At 42.4% G+C, this 22,752-nt stretch overlaps 1 protein-coding gene across 1 annotated transcript in view; it reads left to right on the plus strand.

Annotated features, from left to right (window-relative positions):
- The first annotated feature begins 5,218 nt into the window (after positions 1–5,218).
- Positions 5,219–22,752, plus strand: part of LOC128703852 (uncharacterized) — a 76,631-nt gene continuing 59,097 nt past the window's right edge. The window contains exon 1 of the mRNA XM_070079953.1: positions 5,219–9,508. Within this exon, the coding sequence (XP_069936054.1) occupies positions 6,888–9,508 (2,621 nt within the window). The 5' untranslated portion in view covers positions 5,219–6,887. The remainder of the gene's footprint in view (positions 9,509–22,752) is intronic.

The raw sequence follows: 22,752 nt of genomic DNA on the forward strand, positions 1-22,752 counted from the left end.
GCGGCAGTATCACGGTCAACACAGTGTTGGTGGTGGTAGTATCACGGTCAACACAGTGTTGGTGGTGGTAGTATCAAGGTCAACACAGTGTTGGTGGCGGCAGTATCAAGATCAACACAGTTTTGGTGGTGGCAGTATCAAGGTCAACGCAGTGTTAGTTACACCAACAACACTCTCTCAACATCACACTGACAACACAGTGTTAGTTACACCAACAACAATCTCTCAACACCACACTGACAACACAGTGTTAGTTACACCAACAACACTCTCTCAACACCACACTGACAACACAGTGTTAGTTACACCAACAACACTCTCTCAACACCACACTGACAACACAGTGTTAGTTACACCAACAACAATCTCTCAACATCACACTGACAACACAGTGTTAGTTACACCAACAACACTCTCTCAACACCACACTGACAACACAGTGTTCAATCTGTGAACAATTGTAACATAAAGTGTAACTTGTGATTAAAACATGATTGAATTACTGTTTATAAAGTTTTGTGGCATAAACCTTGGTAATAAACACTGACAAGTTGGTTTAGAAAGTCACGTAAGCAAACACTATGACATATTCATTAGAAAAACCAAGACACCCGCACGGAAAGAGAATTCCTCATTGGCTTCTTCTTGAGAGCTCTGCGCATCTCAGCCCTTGTTTTCTCGAAGAAGAATGCACTTACATAACACAAGCCTTTACACGTCTTCAGTTCCCATCTTTCTACATCCGAGATTGCAGACTCAAGGCAGAAGCTATCCTCAACAAACCGCCCATGGAACAGCCCTCAAAGCAATCCATAGTGCTCCCATGTGGTGATGTTGCCACAAATACTCGCCGGGAACTTGCTATGAGTAACATCAACGTTTCCACGGTAAACACATCTTCTATCAAAGACCTCAGTGCGAAACGCAGCACCACAACTCTAACTTCTAAAGCAGGCGTCTACATCATCCCTTGTGGATTCTGTCCCAAGAAATATGTAGGCGAAAGAGGTAGAGATCTTGCGGTCCGCCTGAACGAGCATCGAAGTTCCTGTAACAGAGACGATTTAAGGTACGCCTGTGTCCTCCACAGAGACTCCACGGGGCATTTGATGAACTGGAATGAGGCACAACTCATTCTCACCGAACCAGATCTCGGACGCCGACGGTGCCTAGAAGTCTAATTAATCGCCGTCACCGACACAATAGAACGTAACACTGGAAACCACAAAATTTGAAAAGCATTAGCATACTTGATACTTAAGGCCTAAAGGCTGAGCACCACCAACCTAACAACACAGGAGTCACATGATCTCATCGTCTAGCCATCCTCATCCCAACAGGTCATTCTTCAGGTCACCATGTGTTACTTACACCTCACTGAATTCAGGTCACCATGCGTTACTCACACCTCACTTCAGGTCACCATGCATTACTCACACCTCACTTCAGGTCACCATGCGTTACTCACACCTCACTTCAGGTCACCATGCGTTACTCACACATAACTCTCCGCCTATATATAATGTCTTTCTATCTCTGTATGTTAGAAGTGATCAAGGTCATAGTGTTTGCTTACGTGTCTTTCAAACCCAAAAAGTTTTGTGAACATTATCAGTGACACAGTGTGGTGCCTCACCCAGTGTACAGTGACACAGTGTGGTGCCTCACCCAGTGTACAGTGACACTGTGGTGCCTCACCCGGTGTACAGTCACACAGTGTGGTGCTTAACCCAGTGTACAGTGACACAGTGTGGCGCCTCACCCAGTGTACAGTCACACAGTGTGGTGCTTCACCCAGTGTACAGTGACACAGTGTGGTGCCTCACCCAGTGTACAGTGACACAGTGTTGTGCCTCACCAAGTGTACAGTGACACAGTGTTGTGCCTCACCCAGTGTACATTGAAACAGTGTGGTGCCTCATCCAGTGTACAGTGACACAGTGTGGTGCCTCACCTAGTGTAGAGTAACAGTGTCGTGCCTCACCCAGTGTACAGTGGCACAGTGTGGTGCCTCATCCAGTGTACAGTGACACAGTGTGGTGCCTCACCCAGTGTACATTGAAACAGTGTGGTGCCTCACCCAGTGTACAGTGACGCAGTGTTGTGCCTCACCAAGTGTACAGTGACACAGTGTGGTGCCTCACCCAGTGTACAGTCACACAGTGTGGTGCCTAATCCAGTGTACAGTCACACAGTGTGGTACCTCACCCAGTGTACAGTGACACAGTGTGGTGCCTCACCCAGTGTACAGTGACAGTGTGGTTCCTGATCCCGTGTGCAGTGACACAGTGTGGTGCCTCACACAGTGTACAGTGACACAGTGGGGTGCCTCATCTTGTGTACAGTGACAGTGTGATGCCTCACCCAGTGTACAGTGACACAGTGTGGTGCTTCACCCAATGTACAGTGACACAGTGTGGTGCTTCACACAGTGTACAGTGACACAGCGTGGTGCCGCACCCAGTGTACAGTGACACAGTGTGGTGCTTCACCCAGTGTACAGTGACACAGTGTGGTGCCTCAACTATTGTACAGTGACGTAGTGTGGTGCCTCACCCAGTGTACAGTGGCACAGTGTGGAGCCTCACCCAGTGTATAGTAACAGTGTGGTGCCTCACCCAGTGTAAAGTGACACAGTGTGGTTCCTGACCCCGTGTTCAGTGATACAGTGTGGTGCCTCACACAATGTACAGTGACAGTGTGGTGCCCCACACAATGTACAGTGACAGTGCGGTGCCTCACCCAGTGTACAGTGACACAGTGTGGTGCCTCACCCAGTGTACAGTGACAGTGTGGTGCATCACCCGGTGTACAGTGAGAGTGTGGTGTCTCACCCAGTGTACAGTGACACAGTGTGGTGCCTCACCCAGTGTACAGTGACACAGTGTGGTGCCTCACCCAGTGTACAGTGACACAGTGTGGTGCCTCACCCAGTGTACAGTCACACAGTGAGGTGCCTCACCCAGTGTACAGTGACACATTGTTGCCTCACCCGGTGTACAGTGACACAGTGTGGTGCCTCACCCAGTGTACAGCGACACAGTGTGGTGCCTCACCCAGTGTACATTGAAACAGTGTGGTGCCTCACCCAGTGTACAGTGACGCAGTGTTGTGCCTCACCAAGTGTATAGTGACACAGTGTGGTGCCTCACCCAATGTACAGTCACACAGTGTGGTGCCTAATCCAGTGTACAGTCACACAGTGTGGTACCTCACCCAGTGTACAGTGACACAGTGTGGTGCCTCACCCAGTGTACAGTGACAGTGTGGTTCCTGATCCCGTGTGCAGTGACACAGTGTGGTGCCTCACACAGTGTACAGTGACACAGTGGGGTGCCTCATCTTGTGTACAGTGACAGTGTGATGCCTCACCCAGTGTACAGTGACACAGTGTGGTGCTTCACCCAGTGTACAGTGACACAGTGTGGTGCTTCACACAGTGTACAGTGACACAGCGTGGTGCCGCACCCAGTGTACAGTGACACAGTGTGGTGCTTCACCCAGTGTACAGTGACACAGTGTGGTGCCTCAACTATTGTACAGTGACGTAGTGTGGTGCCTCACCCAGTGTACAGTGGCACAGTGTGGAGCCTCACCCAGTGTATAGTAACAGTGTGGTGCCTCACCCAGTGTAAAGTGACACAGTGTGGTTCCTGACCCCGTGTTCAGTGATACAGTGTGGTGCCTCACACAATGTACAGTGACAGTGTGGTGCCCCACACAATGTACAGTGACAGTGCGGTGCCTCACCCAGTGTACAGTGACACAGTTTGGTGCCTCACCCAGCGTACAGCGACACAGTGTGGTGCCTCACCCAGTGTACAGTGACACAGTGTGGTGCCTCATCCAGTGTACAGTCACATAGTGTTGTGCCTCACCCAGTGTAGTGACAGTGCTGTGCCTCACCCAGTGTGCAGTCACACAGTGCGGTGCCTCACCCAGTGTACAGTGACACAGTGTGGTGCCTCACCCAGTGTAGAGTCACACAGTGAGGTGCCTCACCCAGTGTACAGTGACACATTGTGCTGCCTCACCCGGTGTACAGTGACACAGTGTGGTGTCTCACCCAGTGTACAGTGACACAGTGTGGTGCCTCACCCAGTGTACAGTGACACAGTGTGGTGCCTCATCCAGTGTACAGTCACAAAGTGTTGTGCCTCACCCAGTGTAGTGAGAGTGCTGTGCCTCACCCAGTGTGCAGTCACACAGTGCGGTGCCTCACCCAGTGTACAGTGACACAGTGTGGTGCCTCACCCAGTGTACAGTGACACAGTGTGGTGCCTCATCCAGTGTACAGTCACACAGTGTTGTGCCTCACCCAGTGTAGTGACAGTGCTGTGCCTCACCCAGTGTGCAGTCACACAGTGCGGTGCCTCACCCAGTGTGCAGTGACACAGTGTGGTGCCTCAACCATTGTACAGTGTTACGCAAAAATGTGGGATAGCTGGGGGCTTGAGGCTGGTCTAAGGGCAAAGGTAAAAGTTACACACAGCTCAAGCCCAAACCGGCCACCCCGGACTATCCCAGACAAAACAGAAAGCGCTAAACTGGTATGTGTACTTAAAGGGGTTGGGTACCAGAGGATTAGGTAAATATCCCAATTAGGAAAATATATCTATTTAGTCACCATAACATAACATAACAGAAAAACCTTAATCCTAAACGCCCAAATGAGGGTACACAAGCAACAGCTTGGCATAACCACTATGCCTCGTCAGTGCCAGGCCCACACTACTCAACTCCCAACTTCATTTCTTATTTCCTCACTCCTCCCACAGCACCCTGACCATGTCAGAGCCTGGGTGAACATACAGGTAAGCCATATGAGAGCCTATGGCTTGAGTTGGATAAACAAAATGAGTGCACAACTACAAACTTATCTTAAATACACAGCATCTCCGACGCCAGCCTCTACACACGTGACGTGTGTAGAGGCACTACAGTGTCACTCTACACTAGGTGAGGCACCACACTCTGTCATTGTACACTTGGTTAGGCACTACACTGTCACGCTTACTCCGCATACCCAAACATCCTTGGAAAATAAATCATTAACAGAATTTCTTTATAATTACAGTTAGAGTACTTTACAGTACCTCCAAATGCACATTAGCAATTATAAAATTATTCTTTACAACTATAATATTCACATTATTATGGCACACTTCTCCACTATATGTACATTACGATGTCATGCAGAACCCTGCATAACATACATGTTACAGTCTGACACTTGTAATATTATACATGTTACAGTCTGACACTTGTAATATTATACATGTTACAGTCTGACACTTGTAATATTATACATGTTACAGTCTGACACTTGTAATATTATACATGTTACAGTCTGACACTTGTAATATTATACATGTTACAGTCTGACACTTGTAATATTATACATGTTACAGTCTGACACTTGTAATATTATACATGTTACAGTCTGACACTTGTAATATTATACATGTTACAGTCTGACACTTGTAATATTATACATGTTACGGTCTGACACTTGTAATATTATACATGTTACAGGCTGACACTTGTAATATTATACATGTTACAGTCTGACACTTGTAATATTATACATGTTACAGTCTGACACTTGTAATATTATACATGTTACAGTCTGACACTTGTAATATTATACATGTTACAGTCTGACACTTGTAATATTATACATGTTACAGTCTGACACTTGTAATATTATACATGTTACGGTCTGACACTTGTAATATTATACATGTTACAGTCTGACACTTGTAATATTATACATGTTACAGTCTGACACTTGTAATATTATACATGTTACAGTCTAACACTTGTAATATTATACATGTTACAGTCTGACACTTGTAATATTATACATGTTACAGTCTAACACTTGTAATATTATACATGTTACAGTCTAACACTTGTAATATTATACATGTTACAGTCTGACACTTGTAATATTATACATGTTACAGTCTGACACTTGTAATATTACACATGTTACAGTCTGACACTTGTAATATTATACATGTTACAGTCTGACACTTGTAATATTACACATGTTACAGTCTGACACTTATAATATAATTATAATACTTTATATTATTTTTTCAGATGATGGAGGAGAAGAAAGTGAGTCAGTGATGACCGTCACTTCTTGCTACTGTTAACAGCAGCAGCAACAGCAACACTAACAGCAGCAGCAACAGCAACACTAACAGCAACAGCAACAGCAACAACAACAACAGTAAGAGCAGCAACAGCAACAGCAAGAACTTTAACAGCAGGAACAGCCGCAACAGTAATTAAAGCAGCAACAACAACAACAGCAGCAGCAACAGTAACAGCAGCGTCAGTAACAGCAGTAGCAACAGCAGCAGCAACAGCAGCAGCACCAGCAGCAACAACAGCAGCAGTAACAGTAACACCAGCAGCAGCTTTAGCAGCAACATCAACAAAAGTAGCAGCAGTAGGAACAGCAGCAGCAACAACAACAACAGCAGCATCAATAACAACAGCAGCAACAACAACAGCAGCAGCAGCAGTAACAGCAGCAGCAACAACAACGGCAGCAGCAACAACAAGAACAGCAGCAACAACAGCAGCAGCAACAGTAACAGCAGCAACAGCAGTAGCAACAGTAACAGCAGCAGCAGCAGCAGCAACAGTAGCAGCAACAGTAACAGCAGCAACAGCAGTTGCAACAGTAACAGCAGCAGCAACAACAACAACAGTAGCAGCAACAGTAACAGCAGCAACAGCAGTAGCAACAGCATCAGTAACAGCAGCAACAGCAGTAGCAACAGCATCAGTAACAGCAGCAGCAACAGCAGTAGCAACAGCTGGGTCTCCATCAAGCTCCTAACATCACAGTACAAGTGTCATAATACACTATGGCTGATCATCAAGTGTTTAATGGATGTAGACTTGTCAAGGCTGTTAAGATCTGTGCCAGAAATGTCTTGTATAAGACATTTGTCTGGGGAACCCCAGACAAACCTGCCAGTATGACGCTGGATCATTACTTAAAACATATAAATGTTCCAGTAACATCAAAAACCTTTGAAAAAACACAAAAAGAGATGATTAACAAGAGTCCAGATGGATCAGAGTTTGATGTGTCACTGTTGTATCTTAGCATCAAACTCGCCTGTAAGCATGTAGCTCCATTCAATGATGAAAAATGGTTCACTAAAGGCAACGTAATGAAGTATCACATTACTGCAATAAAGAACATGAGGAACAATGTTCTTCATGGTCAACTTGCAGTTACTGATGAAAAATATTATGAAAATATAAGAGAACTACGGGAGTTGTTAAATAGTTGTCTTAAGACATCTGGAGAGAAGTATGGGAGAGACCAGGATGAAGTGAAGCAGGAGGTCACACAGATGAATGATGTCCTGGACCACATTATGAATGAGATTCTTGGAGAGGAAGACATACTGATGTATGGTGGCGACAAGCTCAAACATCTTATGATTAATGACAGTCGTGACAAACTTAAGAAGATCTTCCAAAGTATCAGCTACGTCAACCCGGTGTCTTTTATCACTAGTGACTTGAAACTTAAAGTAGACAAAACCTTTATAGATATTGAGGTCAAACATGGACAACGTGGAGGTCAAGGTCAACATATAAGTTATCAACACCTTCTTAACCTTGCTCAGACTACAGCAGTACCAACTTCTACAAGAAGTGTCTCACAACAACAAGGTACATCTACTCCCCCACATATAATATTGGTTGAAGGTGTTGCTGGCAGTGGCAAGACTACTCTAGTGACACTAGTAATAGATGAATGGACTCAGGGAGGTCAAGGTAATATTAGTGACTTAGATAATTACGAGCTTCTACTGTGGGTACAGTGCCGGGACCCAACAATGACCTGCTACCAGCAACTCCTGGACAGACTGATGCCAGAAGTTGCTATAAAATTCAAGGATATTCTTAAGAAACTGATGAAGCTTAGCAAGATCTTAATTATAATTGACGGCCTTGATGAAGACAATGAAAGTTCTAGAACACTAGTCCAGAGTCTATTACAAGAATTTAAGTACTGTTCTAATATTGCTTTTCTGTGCACTTCACGACCAGAAAAAGTTGAGAACTTTAGGAGAACAATCCCTGCAGAGTATACTGTGCAACATGCAACACTACATGGTATATCTAAGACAAATGTGGAACAATTCGTGCGTCTGAACCACCAGGAAATAACCAAACAAACAGGGAATAACACAAATACTGAAGAACTTGTAACAAAGTTGAGGAAGTTAGAAAGACTTCACGAACACTTAAGACTACCAATGAATTTGATTCTCATGATATACATCTGGGACCAAGAGCCTGACCAGCTAAACTTAACATCTGTCACTCACACGGAGCTATATTATAATATTCATCAACTGTGTAAACACAAGTTAATACACAGACTGATCAACCATCAAGATACAAAGAATATGGATGACAGGAAATTAAAAGTTAACATTAACAATGTTTTGATAACAATATACAAGATAGCGCTAGAAAGTCTTTCAGTTGATCAGTTAAACCTTGAGGAAGAAACTGTAGATAAACTGCTAACTACCTGTGATGAACTGTGTTTACCTTATAAAGAAGTGTTGTCAGCGTTCCTTTGTTTGAGACCAACATGGACGATGCTGGGGATCAAGGAGCGGTACTCAGCTCCTCACAAGGGTATACAAGACTACTTCGCTGCTCTCTATATTGTCAACATGCTTAATAACCCACAGTATTCTACACTTACATCTGCCTCAGCTACACCTGCCTCAGGTACACCTGCCTCAGCTACACCTGCCTTAGCTACACCTGCCTCAGCTGCACCTGCCTCAGCTACACCTGCCTCAGCTACACCTGCCTCAGCTACACCTGCCTCAGCTACACCTGCCTTAGCTACACCTGCCTCAGCTACACCTGCCTCAGCTACACCTGCCTCAGCTACACCTGCCTCAGCTACACCTGCCTCAGCTACACCTGCCTCATCTACAACTGCCTCACCTGTCAGTGTCAAGGGAGTGTTAGAAAAGAGCATCAGGTCAGGTGTGGCAGACATGAACAAGTACCAGAATGTTTTGATACATGTGGCTGGGCTGTTGCACCTGGTACTAGACCAGATCCCTGAGACACCTGCACGGGAGGTGGTTCAACTCCTACAAGAGTCTGGTATGAGAGACAACGACCAGTGGCTCGAACTCCTTGACAACACTAACATGTCTCCAGTAATTGTCAAACAAATATCGCACTTACTCAATACTGAAAAAACAATTGAAGTAAGTGATGAACGTGTGAGAAGCTGCGTTGCTCTCCTGCCTCACCTCAGCTCCTGCAAGGTGGAGATTAACATCCTGGATGACCCAGGTGACCTGCCTCACCTGCCTGACCTGCTGGCTGCCCTCACCCACCACCACTGTACACAACTGCTACTGTGGCACCACTACTATAATGCTGACACAACCACCACTTCCGACAACTTGCTGGAGCTTCTACAAGATCGGTAAGTTGTTATTATTGTTAATAATGTTACTGCTCATGATAACATTATCTTAACATTAATGTTAATGTTAACAATGTTACTATACATATTTGACAAAACGATCTTTATCCTAACATTATTCTAAATGTTCATCATTACATTAACTTTCTTTTAACATTGAAGGTGTTAACAGTGTTGTTTCTGGTGTTAACAGTGTTGATGGTGTTAACATCTTGTTGGTGTTAATATTGTTGCAGATGCTAATATTGCTGAAATGTTAACATTGTTGGTTTTAAAATTGTTGTTGGTGTAACAAACTTGTTAGTTTCAACATTGTTGGTGTTAACATCATTGTTGGTGTTAACATTGTTGGTGATAACATTGTTGTTGGTGTTAACATTGTTGTTGGTGCAACAAAGATGTGTTAACATTGTTGGCATTAACATTGTTGTTGGTGTTAAGATTGTTGTTGGTGTTAACATTGTTATTAGTGTTAACATTGTTGTTGGTGTTAACATTGCTGTTGGTGTTAACATTGTGGCGGTTGTTAACATTGTTGCTGGTGTTAAAATTGTTGGTGTTAACATTGTTGTTGGTGTTAACATTGTTGTTGGTGTTAACATTGTTGAGGTTGTTAACATTATTGTTGGTGTTAACTTTGTTGGTGTTAGCATTGTTGTTGGTGTTAATATTGTTGTTGGTGTTAACACTGTTGATGGTGTTAACATTGTTGTTGGTGTTAACACTGTTGATGGTGTTAACATTGTTGTTGGTTTTAACATTGTTGGTGTTAACATTGTTGTTGGTGTTAACATTGTTGTTGATGTTAACATTGTTGTTGGTTTTAACATTGTTGGTGTTAACATTGTTGTTGGTGTTAACATTGTTGTTGGTTTTAACATTGTTGGTGTTAATATTGTTGTTGGTGTTAACACTGTTGATGGTGTTAACATTGTTGTTGGTGTTAACATTGTTGTTGGTGTTAACATTGTTGGTGTCAACATCGTTGGTGTTAACATTGTTGGTGTTAACATTTTCGTTGTTGTTAACATTGAAGGTGGTAACATTGTTGGTGTTAACACTGTTGTGGTTAATATTGTTGTTGTTGTTAACATTGTTGGTCTTAACATTGTTGGCGTTAACATTGTGGTTGGTGTTAACATTGTGGGAGTTAACACTGTTGTTGGTGTTATCATTGTTGTTGGTGTAAACAGCAACAACATTATTGTTGGTGTTAATATTGTTCATGTTAACATCATTAGTGTTAACATTGTTGTTGGTGTTATCAATGTTGTTGCTGTAAATACTATTCTTGTGTTAACATTGTTGTTGTTGTTAACATTGTTGGTGTCAACATTGTTGGTGTTAACATTGTTGGTGTTAACATTGTTGGTGTTAACATAGCTGGAGTTAACATTGTTGTTGGTGTTAACAATGTTGTTGCTGTTAATATTGTTCTTGGGTTAACATTGTTGTTATTGTTAACATTGTGTTAACACTGCAAGGCTCCAGGCGGACATCAACCAAATCTTTCAGTGGGCTGCAGAAAACAATATGAAGTTCAACGATGAGAAATTTCAATTACTCAGATATGGTAAACATGAGGAAATTAAATCTTCATCAGAGTACAAAACAAATTCTGGCCACAAAATAGAGCGAAACACCAACGTCAAAGACCTGGGAGTGATTATGTCGGAGGATCTCACCTTCAAGGACCATAACATTGTATCAATCGCATCTGCTAGAAAAATGACAGGATGGATAATGAGAACCTTCAAAACTAGGGAGGCCAAGCCCATGATGACACTCTTCAGGTCACTTGTTCTATCTAGGCTGGAATATTGCTGCACACTAACAGGTGAAATTGCTGACCTAGAAAATGTACAGAGAACCTTCACGGCGCGCATAACGGAGATAAAACACCTCAATTACTGGGAGCGCTTGAGGTTCCTGAACCTGTATTCCCTGGAATGCAGGCAGGAGAGATACATGATTATATACACCTGGAAAATCCTAGAGGGACTAGTACCGAACTTGCACACGAAAATCACTCACTACGAAAGCAAAAGACTTGGCAGACAATGCAACATCCCCCCAATGAAAAGCAGGGGGGTCACTAGCACGTTAAGAGACCATACAATAAGTGTCAGGGGCCCGAGACTGTTCAACTGCCTCCCAGCATACATAATGGGGATTACCAACAGACCCCTGGCAGTCTTCAAGCTGGCACTGGACAAGCACCTAAAGTCGGTTCCTGAGCAGCCGGGCTGTGGCTCGTACGTTGGTTTGCGTGCAGCCAGCAGCAACAGCCTGGTTGATCAGGCTCTGATCCACCAGGAGGCCTGGTCACAGACCGGGCCGCGGGGGCGTTGACCCCCGGAACTCTCTCCAGGTAAACTCCAGGTAACATTGTGGTTGGTGTTAACATTGTTGGAGTTAACATTGCTGATGGTGTTAACAATGTTGTTGCTGTTAATATTGTTCTTGTGTTAACATTGTTTTTGTTGTTAACATTGTTTGTGTTAACATTGTTGGTGTTAACATCGTTGGTGTTAACATTGTTGTTGTTGTTAACATTGTTGGTGTTAACATTGTGGTTGGTGTTAACTTTGTTGGAGTTAACATTGTTGTTGGTGTTAATAGCAGCAACATTATTGTTGGTGTTAACATTGTTGTTGGTGTTAACATTGTTGTTGGTGTTAATATTGTTGGTTGTGAAGGCTTACTCAGCCCTGTAACAACTTCAGACAGTATTACCAAGACTGGCTCCTCCTCAGGAAAATTTATGAATAGAAAAAGAAATAATAACAGACAAACATAAACACTTTATTATATAGAAAATATAAAATATAAAACACTTAAATATGAAATATTAATCTTACATTAAAGAAAATGAAAAATGAAAAATATAAATGATAACTGAATTCAACGCTAATATATATAGGGGTGTCTGGTGTTGGTGACACTGTGTTGTTGAAATCGTAGCAGTTGCTGATGATGGGGGGGGGAGTCGCAGGTCTTTGTTACGACCCACTGGCTAGTTCTTCACAGTATAGCCTTGAGTATTATATCCCGATGACAGGAAAGCAGGTTCTTTACCGCTGCAATGATGAGGGGTTACGTCCTGCAATTTCATACAGGTGCACAGGTAATTAAATCCAAAAAGGGGAAGTCTCAGGACGTTAGCCCATCTCCACCAGTTCTTCTCGTTGATTGACAGGTGACCCTCTCTGTCATCCAAGCTGAAAAGATAGACAGGTTACCCACTGCTTAAATAATCACTCTCCATTATAAGTACAATACCTAAAAGATGTGGTGATTATTACAACAGTCAACACAGAGCAAGGCTGAAAAGACTAAGTTTATTATTGGTCAAAAGTGGAGCTTTCAACCCATAAATCCACTAGAATACAAGGCAGGCATGTACTTACAGTAGAGCTGGGAGCTGTGAGTCTAGTGATTACAGTTTGGACCAGAGCCCCACACGTCACCTTTCGGGGGGGGGGGGGGAGGAGGTGGGGACGGGATAGCGGGAGCTGGACTGACCCTACCTTAACAAGCAGCCGGCAGTCAAACTATCACTTTCAGGGTGGGGGAAAAAGGCAGGAACAGCGGGAGCTTGACTTACCCTACCTTAACAAGTAGCTGGCAATGAAACTATTGTTACTATATACTCCCTCGCTACTCCTATCTATTGAACTTTTCCCTCACACTCCCCCTTACTAAGACTTATAGTCAAGGAGTGTAAGAAGAATAGGCGAGGAAAAAGTTCTAACATGTGGAAGTCGCGTAAGGCAACAAATCTTCTACTGACTGTCCCGACTTAACCAGTCAGAGAAATAATTGGATGAACCATTGATATACACAATATGGAACTTAAAATCCTGGAGTGCCAATGTCCACCTCAAGAGGCGACTGTTGGTTCCCTTAAAAGTTTCTAGGTATATCAAAGGTTGGTGGTCTGTTTCTAAAATGAATTCTTTTCCCAGTAAATAAAATTTAAGTTTGGAGATACCCCACACAAGGGCTAAACATTCCTTTTCTATTGTGGAGTATCTTGTTTCTGCGGGAAGAAGTTTCCGGCTTAGGAAGCATACAGGGAAGGGAGTACCATCATGGTATTGTAGTAACACCGCACCTAAGCCAGTATTGGAGGCATCAGTTCTTAAGCAAAATGTTTTATTAATATCTGGAATCTTAAGTATAGGGTCTTTCGAAAAGATACTTTTAATCTCATTAAACTTTTCCCGAGCTACGTCGGAAAGTTCAAGAGGTTCCTTCACAGACTTTTTAAGGAAGTCGGATAAGATGCCTGTAAGATCAATAAGGTTCGTGATAAACCTTGCATAAAAATTTACAGAACCAAGAAAGCTACGCATGAGCTTCTTGGTTTTGGGGAATTTAAATTCTAATAAAGCTTTGATCTTACTGGGGAGAGGCTGCAGAGAGTTATTAGAAAGTATCAGTCCAAGATATCTAATCTTGTTATACCCAAGGAAGCATTTCTTCGGCTTGGCAGTGAGGCCATGTGAGCATAACCTACGCAAAACTGATGTTAATGTTTGGATATGTTCGCCCCACGTAGATGTCATTACGTAAATGTTATCAAAATAAACTGAAACATTTGGCACATTACCCAAGACCTTTCTCATCAGTCTCACGTAGGTAGCACAGGCAGTTACCAAACCGAAGGGCATAGTTCTATATTGCATCAGTCCTTGGTGTGTAGGAAAAGCAGTGTACTGCTTAGAAGAAGGATCTAACATTACTTGATGATATGCCTGTGCAATATCAATCTCTGAAAAGAAGGAAGCGTCATAAAATTTGTGTAGATCGCTATCTATTAAGGGCATAGGCTCAGCATCCCACCGAGTTATAGCATTAAGGCCTCTGAAGTCAATAGCAAGTCTATATGAATAATCCTCCTTAACCATGACTACTGGTGAACAACATGAAGATACTGAAGGTTCAATGATCTTTAGTTTTAATAATTTGTCTACCTCGCGGTCAAATGCATCCCTAAGGTGAACTGGAACTGGGTATAATTTTCGTTTGATAGGATTGTCCGTCAATAAGTCAATCTTATGGACTACCGTGGAGGTAACACCTGGAATATCAGTAAAGACGTCTGAAAAGTTACTCACACATTGAAGTAGTTCATGTCTCTTATGGTCATCCAAAGATTCATTAATATTAATGTTTGTTGCCCCCGAGTGGTCAAGAGTCACCAAGTCATGTAGTTCTTCATCATAGTCTAAGTTAGAGGTGTCAATTACGCACACTTTACATTCTTCAGTTGTCTTATCAAGTTCGTGTGGAAAAACTAAGTCAAAGTCATTCAAACAGTTGACCGAATTTCTTCGGTAATATTTCTTAAGGATGTTGATATGATAAAGCTTAGGTTTCCCCTTGACTTCTATGAGGTAATCAACTTTCCCCACAAATTTTTAATACTTTATATGGACCTTTCCATGCTACTAATAATTTATTTGACTTGATAGGCAAAAGTACAAGAACTTCATCCCCTACTTTAAAACTTCTCCTCTGACTTTTGGAATCAAAATAGGTTTTGTACTGGTGCATTGACAAACTTAAGTTTTTCGAAACTATGTCAGAGGTCTCCTCAAGTTTGGATCTAAGGTCAAGGAGAAACTGATAAGAAGACTGAACCTCAGCATTTACCTCCTCATTAGTCCATAAGTCATGAAGGATGGACAATGGGCCTCTGGCCTGTCTACCATAGAGAAGTTCAAAAGGTGAAAACCCCAAAGAGTCACTGGGAATTTCCCTCATGGCAAACAAAGCACAGGGTAGGTAACGATGCCACTCCTTAGGTTTAAGGGAGCAAAGTTTCCTTAAAATGGACTTGAGAATCGAATGCTGGCGTTCAATCCTCCCATTACAGCTGGGATGATAGGGTGTGGTGAAGAGAGGCTTCACTCCCAGAAGTTGGTATAGATGTTGCATTAAGTCAGATGTGAATTGTGTCCCACGGTCAGACAAAATTTCTCTAAGGATGCCCACTCTGGAGAAGATGAACAAAAGGGCTTCAGCCACCTCTGTAGTCGTTATGGTCTTTAAGGGTGTGGCTTCAGGGAAACTCGAAGCATAATCAACTAATGTTAATATATATCTATGTCCCCCAGATGAAAGTGGTGATAAAGGACCAACGATGTCAATAGCTACTCTTTCAAACTGTACCATAAAGATAGGCATTTTGACCATAGGTACTCGCCTGGTACCTCGGGAGGATGACAGTTGGCAAACTTTACACGATCTACAATAGGTAGTGACATCTGAGGACATTTTTGGCCAAAAATAGGTTTCCCTAATTTTATTTAAGGTTTTACGATGCAAGAAATGTCCGGCCACTGGCAGGTCATGAGCCATTTTAAGAACAGTCTCTCTGCATTGACTTGGAACAACTAAGATGGAATAGTCTATCTCATCTGAATTTAATTTGAATACTGACTTGTACAAGATACCTTTTATATATTCAAATTCATATAAAAAGTTTTTCCTTTGGATCACTTGATTTTGTTTAGCAGCATTATGGCAATTCTGAAGAGAAGGGCAATTATGTTATTACTTGAAAAAGGAGTCCTTCGATATATCTAAAGGCTTAAAGTCAGGGAAAATCAAAGGATGGACAGTAGGAGAAGCCTGGGCTTTGGTCTGAGTCCTAGTCAAGACATTTATGGTATCGGAGGTGATATCTTTACTTTCATCTAACAAGTGAATCGGTGATCCTACTACCTCGCTTTCGAGAGTAGCATCACTGGTTTTTAATCCTACATGAATCTCACGAGACATTGTCTCATCTGAACTTTCAAGGGGCTTCTCTGACTCTACAGGAAGAGGATCTGAAAAGCTTATGTCCACCTTTGACGATGAAAGATCAACCTCAGAAGGAAGAATGGCACCTTTTACATTACTTATTAGTATGGAGCAAGAAGTGATGGGAGCTAGTATGGCTTCAGACCAACCTGTGAACCATTTAGACCTAATGTAACAACGGATGGTAGGAAAAGTGTCCGTACAGCCCAAGTAGTCTGAAAGTATAGAAGAGGAATGAGTTTCTTTAAGGTTAGAGAACAGCTTATCAGAAATGACTATACATGTGCATCCAGTGTCTCGTAAAATGATAGATACATTAAGTCCATTAACTGTCCAGGTAAACTCCAGGTGAACAGAAGGGTGTTTGGTCATTACAGTCTTTAAAACATCTTCCAACTTTTTGGACCTTCTTAGAAGGACAATCTGGACGTTTATGTCCCTTAACACCACACAAATGACAAACAGGAATAAAAGAAGTCATTTTACTTTCCATTAGAGGCTTTGATTTCTTAAGGTCTGATGAACCCTTGCCCTTAGGGTTCGATCCCTTTAGGTCTTTATAGGAATTGTGAGCCTCAGCATACAGGTCAGCAGCCTCAGCAACTTCCTCAGCTTTAATCAGGTTACGTTCTCTGATGAATGTTCGTATCTGATGGGGAAGAGCTGTCAGGAACTGGTCAGCAACCATGAAGTCTCTAAGAGATTCATAACTGTGATCAATTCCTGAACTCTCTATCCAAAAGTCGAACAAAGGAAAGAGTGTTACCTGTAACTGCTGAAAGTTCTGGCCAGGCTGTAAGGTGGCATACCTGAAATCTTTCCTGTAAGAATTAGTGGTTTTTTGATATGCTTTAAGGATTGCCTTCTTCAGTAGGTTATAATTACATATGATATCCTGCGACAAAGTTGCATAGATATTCAAGGCTGTACCAGAAAATAACATTCCTAACCTGGTAGCCCAGGTGTCAGCAGGCCATTCACAGAGGGTAGCGGTATTTTCAAATCTGATAATGTATGAAGTTATGTATTCCCCCTCTGTGAAGGGAGGTAAATTAGGTGTTGGAATATGTGCACTGACTGCATGTAGTTCCATTACTCCTTCCTCTAATTGTTGTGTAAGAGTTAACTTTTTATTCTCTAATTCAAGGTGAGATTTCTCGAGCTCGCGATCCTTTTCCCTCTCTATTAACTCAAGCTCTCAAGCTTTTTCCTCATGTTCTCTGGCTTTTTCCTCAACTTCTCTATCCTTTGCTCTTTCCTCAAGTTCTCTTATTTTAGCCTGTTCCTCACGTATTTTAGCCTGTTCCTCACGTATTTTAGCCTGTTCCTCACGTTCTCTAGCTCTTTCTTCACGGTCAAGTCTATCACGCTCCTTTTTGTCTTCTCTTTCTCTTTCTAACTGTCTTTCTTGGATTTCTCTCTCAATTCTCTCTCTCTCCTTTTCTCTTCTCTTTTGATTCTCTCTCTCTCCTTTTCTTCTTCTCTTTCCCTTTCTAACTGTCTCTCTTCTCTCTCAATTCTCTCTCTTTCAAGTCTTTCCTGGATCTTAGCACTAATGAAAGATTCTAAATTTTTCCCTGTTATTCCTAACTTACTTCCAGCGTTCATCCAAAACTGGTATTCCTCCATGCTTGCAAGAATAACTTAAACTATCAGGGGAAATGAAACGGGTATTAAAGAAAACGGAGGGTTCAATTCCTGCTCCGTTCAAACTGTAAATAAACCAGAGGGCTCGATCCCTGCTTCAATTAAACAACATGTATTAATTAAAACGAAGGGTTCTATGCTGGCTCCGAGCAAACTGTAAGTAGAATGGGGTCCCTTGACCATCCAATCTTCTCACCAACAAATCAAGAGTGTCCAACGACAGTTCCCTTGATAAAATAAAGAGCTCAATGAAACAAATTGTCACTGGAAAATCTTGGGTCCCTAGAGTCTAATCCTCCAAAGTGTTTCAAGCTCACAAGAAAGGTGGCAGAATTGACTATTATATCCTGCCTGACTTGACTTACAATAAATTGAGACTATAACAATCACCAAATCTTTTAAATACCTGTACCGTAGTCCTACCATAGAGAATGATTACTCATGGCTGGTGGTAACCGTCTGTGGTATGCAGCGTTGAAGTTCCAATGGTAGATTCGAGATGGAATTGAATCTTGATTCTTTCGTGTTGTATCCTGGCAAGGTCGCCACTTATGAAGGCTTACTCAGCCCTGTAATAACTTCAGACAGTATTACCAAGGCTGGCTCCTCCTCAGGAAAATTAATGAATAGAAAAATAAATAATAACAGACAAACATAAACACTTTATTATATAGAAAATAAAATATAAAACACTTAAATATGAAATATTAATCCTACATTAAAGAAAATGAAAAATGAAAAATATAAATGATAACTGAATTCAACGCTAATATATATAGGGGTGTCTGGTGTTGGTGACACTGTGTTGTTGAAATCGTAGCCGTTGCTGATGATGGGGGGGGGAGTCGCAGGTCTTTGTTACGACCCACTGGCTAGTTCTTCACAGTATAGCCTTGAGTATTCTATCCCGATGACAGGAAAGCAGGTTCTTCACCGCTGCAATGATGAGGGGTTACGTCCTGCAATTTCATACATTTGCACAGGTAATTCAATCCAAAAAGGGGAAGTCTCAGGATGTTAGTCCATCTCCACCAGTTCTTCTCGTTGATTGACAGGTGACCCTCTCTGTCATCCAAGCTGAAAAGATAGACAGGTTACCCACTGCTTAAATAATCACTCTCCATGATAAGTACAATACCTAAAAGATGTGGTGATTATTACAACAGTCAACATAGAGCAAGACTGAAAAGACTAAGTTTATTATTGGTCAAAAGTGAAGCTTTCAACCCATAAATCCACTAGAATACAAGGCAGGCATGTACTTACAGTAGTGCTGGGAGCTGTGAGTGTAGTGATTACTGTTTGGACCAGAGCCCCACACATCACCTTTTTTTGGGGGGGGGGGAAGGAGGAGGGGAAGGGATAGCGGGAGCTAGACTGACCCTACCTTAACAAGCAGCCGGCAGTCAAACTATCACTTTCGGGGTGGGGGAAAAAGGCGGGAATAGCTGGAGCTTGACTTACCCTACCTTAACAAGTAGCCGGCACTGAAACTATTGTTACTATATACTCCCTCACTACTCCTATCTATTGAACTTTTCCCTCACATTGGTGTTAACATCGTTGGTGTTAATATTGTTGTTGGTGTTAACAATGTTGTTGCTGTTAATATTGCTGTTGTGTTAACATCATTGTTGTTGTTGTTAACATTGTTGGTATTAACATTGTTGGTGTTAACATCGTTGGTGTTAACATTGTTGTTGGTGTTAATATTGTTGGTGTTAACATTGTTGTTGTTAAAATTGTTGTTGTTGTTAACATTGCTGGTGTTACCATTGCTGGTGTTAACATTGTGGTTGGTGTTAACATTGTTGGTGTTAACATTGTTGGTGTTAACATTGCAGCTGGTGTTAAGTTTGCTGGAGTTAGCATTGTTGCTGGTGTTAAATGCAACAATAATGTTGTTGGTGTTAACTTCGTTGTTTGTGTTAACAATGCAGGTGTTAATATTGTTGGTGTGAACATCATTGGTGTTAATATTGTTGTTAATGTTAACAATGTTGTTGCTGTTAATATTGTTGTTGTGTTAACATTGTTGTCGTTGTTAACATTGTTGGTGTTAACATTGATGGTGTTAACATCTTTGTTGTTAACATTGTTGTCTGTGTTAACGTTTTTGGTGTTAACATTGTTGTTGTTGTTAACATTGTTGGTGTGAACATTCTTGGTATTAACATTGTTGGTGTTAACATTGTTGTTTTTGTTAACATTGTTGGCGTTAACAACGTTGGTGTTAAAATTGTTGTTGTTGTTAACATTGTTGGTGTTAACATTGTTGGTTTAAACATTGTTGGAGTTAACATTGTTTTTGGTGTTAACATTGTTGTTGGTGTTAACATTGTAGTTGTTAACATTGTTGGTGTTAACACTATTGGTGTTAACATTGTTGTTGGTGTTAACATTGTTGTTAGTGTTAATATCGTTGTTTGTGTTAACATTGTTGTTGGTGTTAACATGTTGTTGGTGTTAACATTGTTGTTGGTGTTAACATTGTTGTTGGTGTTAACATTGCTGTTGGTGTTAACATAGTTGTTGGCGTTAACATTGTTGTTGGTGTTAATATCGTTGTTGGTGTTAACATTGTTGTTAGTGTTAACATTGTTGCTGGTGTTAACACTGTTATTGGCGTTAACATTGTTGTTGGTGTTAACATTGTTGTTGACGTTAATATCGTTTTTGGTGTTAACATTGCTGTTGGTGTTAACATTGTTGTTGGTGTTAACATTGTTGTTGGTGTTAACATTGTTGTTAGTGTTAATATCGTTGTAGGTGTTAGAGACAGCCAGTGGTCTCTGTGTAATCCCTTTCATGTATTCTGGGAGGCAGTTGAACAGTCTTGTTCCCCTGACACTTATTGTGTTGTCCCTCAGTCTTGTGCTGCACAGTCTTGTGCTGCACAGTCTTGTGCTACACAGTCTTGTGCTGCACAGTCTTGTGCTACACAGTCTTGTGCTACACAGTCTTGTGCTACACAGTCTTGTGCTGCACAGTCTTGTGCTGCACAGTCTTGTGCTGCACAGTCTTGTGCTGCACAGTCTTGTGCTGCACAGTCTTGTGCTACACAGTCTTGTGCTGCACAGTCTTGTGCTGCACAGTCTTGTGCTACACAGTCTTGTGCTGCACAGTCTTGTGCTACACAGTCTTGTGCTGCACAGTCTTGTGCTGCACAGTCTTGTGCTGCACAGTCTTGTGCTGCACAGTCTTGTGCTGCACAGTCTTGTGCTGCACAGTCTTGTGCTGCACAGTCTTGTGCTACACAGTCTTGTGCTGCACAGTCTTGTGTTGCACAGTCTTGTGCTACACAGTCTTGTGCTACACAGTCTTGTGCTACACAGTCTTGTGCTGCACAGTCTTGTGCTGCACAGTCTTGTGCTGCACAGTCTTGTGCTGCACAGTCTTGTGCTGCACAGTCTTGTGCTACACAGTCTTGTGCTGCACAGTCTTGTGCTGCACAGTCTTGTGCTACACAGTCTTGTGCTGCACAGTCTTGTGCTACACAGTCTTGTGCTGCACAGTCTTGTGCTGCACAGTCTTGTGCTACACAGTCTTGTGCTACACAGTCTTGTGCTGCACAGTCTTGTGCTGCACAGTCTTGTGCTGCACAGTCTTGTGCTGCACAGTCTTGTGCTACACAGTCTTGTGCTGCACAGTCTTGTGCTACACAGTCTTGTGCTACACAGTCTTGTGCTACACAGTCTTGTGCTGCACAGTCTTGTGCTGCACAGTCTTGTGCTGCACAGTCTTGTGCTGCACAGTCTTGTGCTGCACAGTCTTGTGCTACACAGTCTTGTGCTGCACAGTCTTGTGCTGCACAGTCTTGTGCTGCACAGTCTTGTGCTGCACAGTCTTGTGCTGCACAGTCTTGTGCTACACAGTCTTGTGCTACACAGTCTTGTGCTGCACAGTCTTGTGCTGCACAGTCTTGTGCTACACAGTCTTGTGCTACACAGTCTTGTGCTACACAGTCTTGTACTGATCATTGTGGGAATGTTGCACCACCTGCACAGTCTTGTGCTGATCATTGTGGGAATGTTGTGCCACCTGCACAGTCTTGTCCTGATCATTGTGGGGATTGCTCCTTGATTATTCCTTGATAATCTCAGTAAGGACGTTAGTGTACTCTCCTTGGACTGAACCAAGATGCCCTCCATCGAGCAACTTTACCAGCAGCTTAAGGAAGAATTGAGGATGGCGAAGACGGAGATAGAGCGATTGACTGAGGAAAACAAGAGGATTCGTAGTTGTCCTCCTGTTTTGAGTCCTCAGGTCAAGAAGGGAACCTGGACAGTGGCTGGACAGCATGGAACGAAGTTGACGATCAAGAAAAGGAATGGAAAGGTAGAAACGATGAAGAAGAAAGTGACTGCTGTGGAAACTGTTGTGGAAACTTCTAATGCATTCTCCATGTTACCCAACGAATGTGAGTTGAATATTGGGAACGTCACGACGAACGACACAAAGGAAGGTAAGAATATTGTTGTTGTTGGGGACAGCCAGGTTAGGTACATGGATAGGGCCTTCTGCTTGAAGGACAGGAGTAGGAGACAGAGGGTTTGTTTTCCTGGGGCTGGGATGGAGGACATTGTTAGCCGTCTTGACAACATCATTAACGGTAATGGGATCAGTTCTGTTATCTGCCTCAGTGCTGGAGGCAATGATGTAGGTAAGCGCAGAAGTGAGGATTTAGAAGGTTCTGGATAGCAATAGACATAATTAGGAAGAAGGGGGGGGCACCCTGTTATATGTGGCATTTTGCCGAGAAGGAGTGTTGGAAATGAATG

The sequence above is a fragment of the Cherax quadricarinatus genome, unplaced genomic scaffold, assembly GCF_038502225.1.
Source record: "Cherax quadricarinatus isolate ZL_2023a unplaced genomic scaffold, ASM3850222v1 Contig56, whole genome shotgun sequence".
NCBI classification, from domain to species: Eukaryota; Metazoa; Arthropoda; class Malacostraca; order Decapoda; family Parastacidae; genus Cherax; species Cherax quadricarinatus.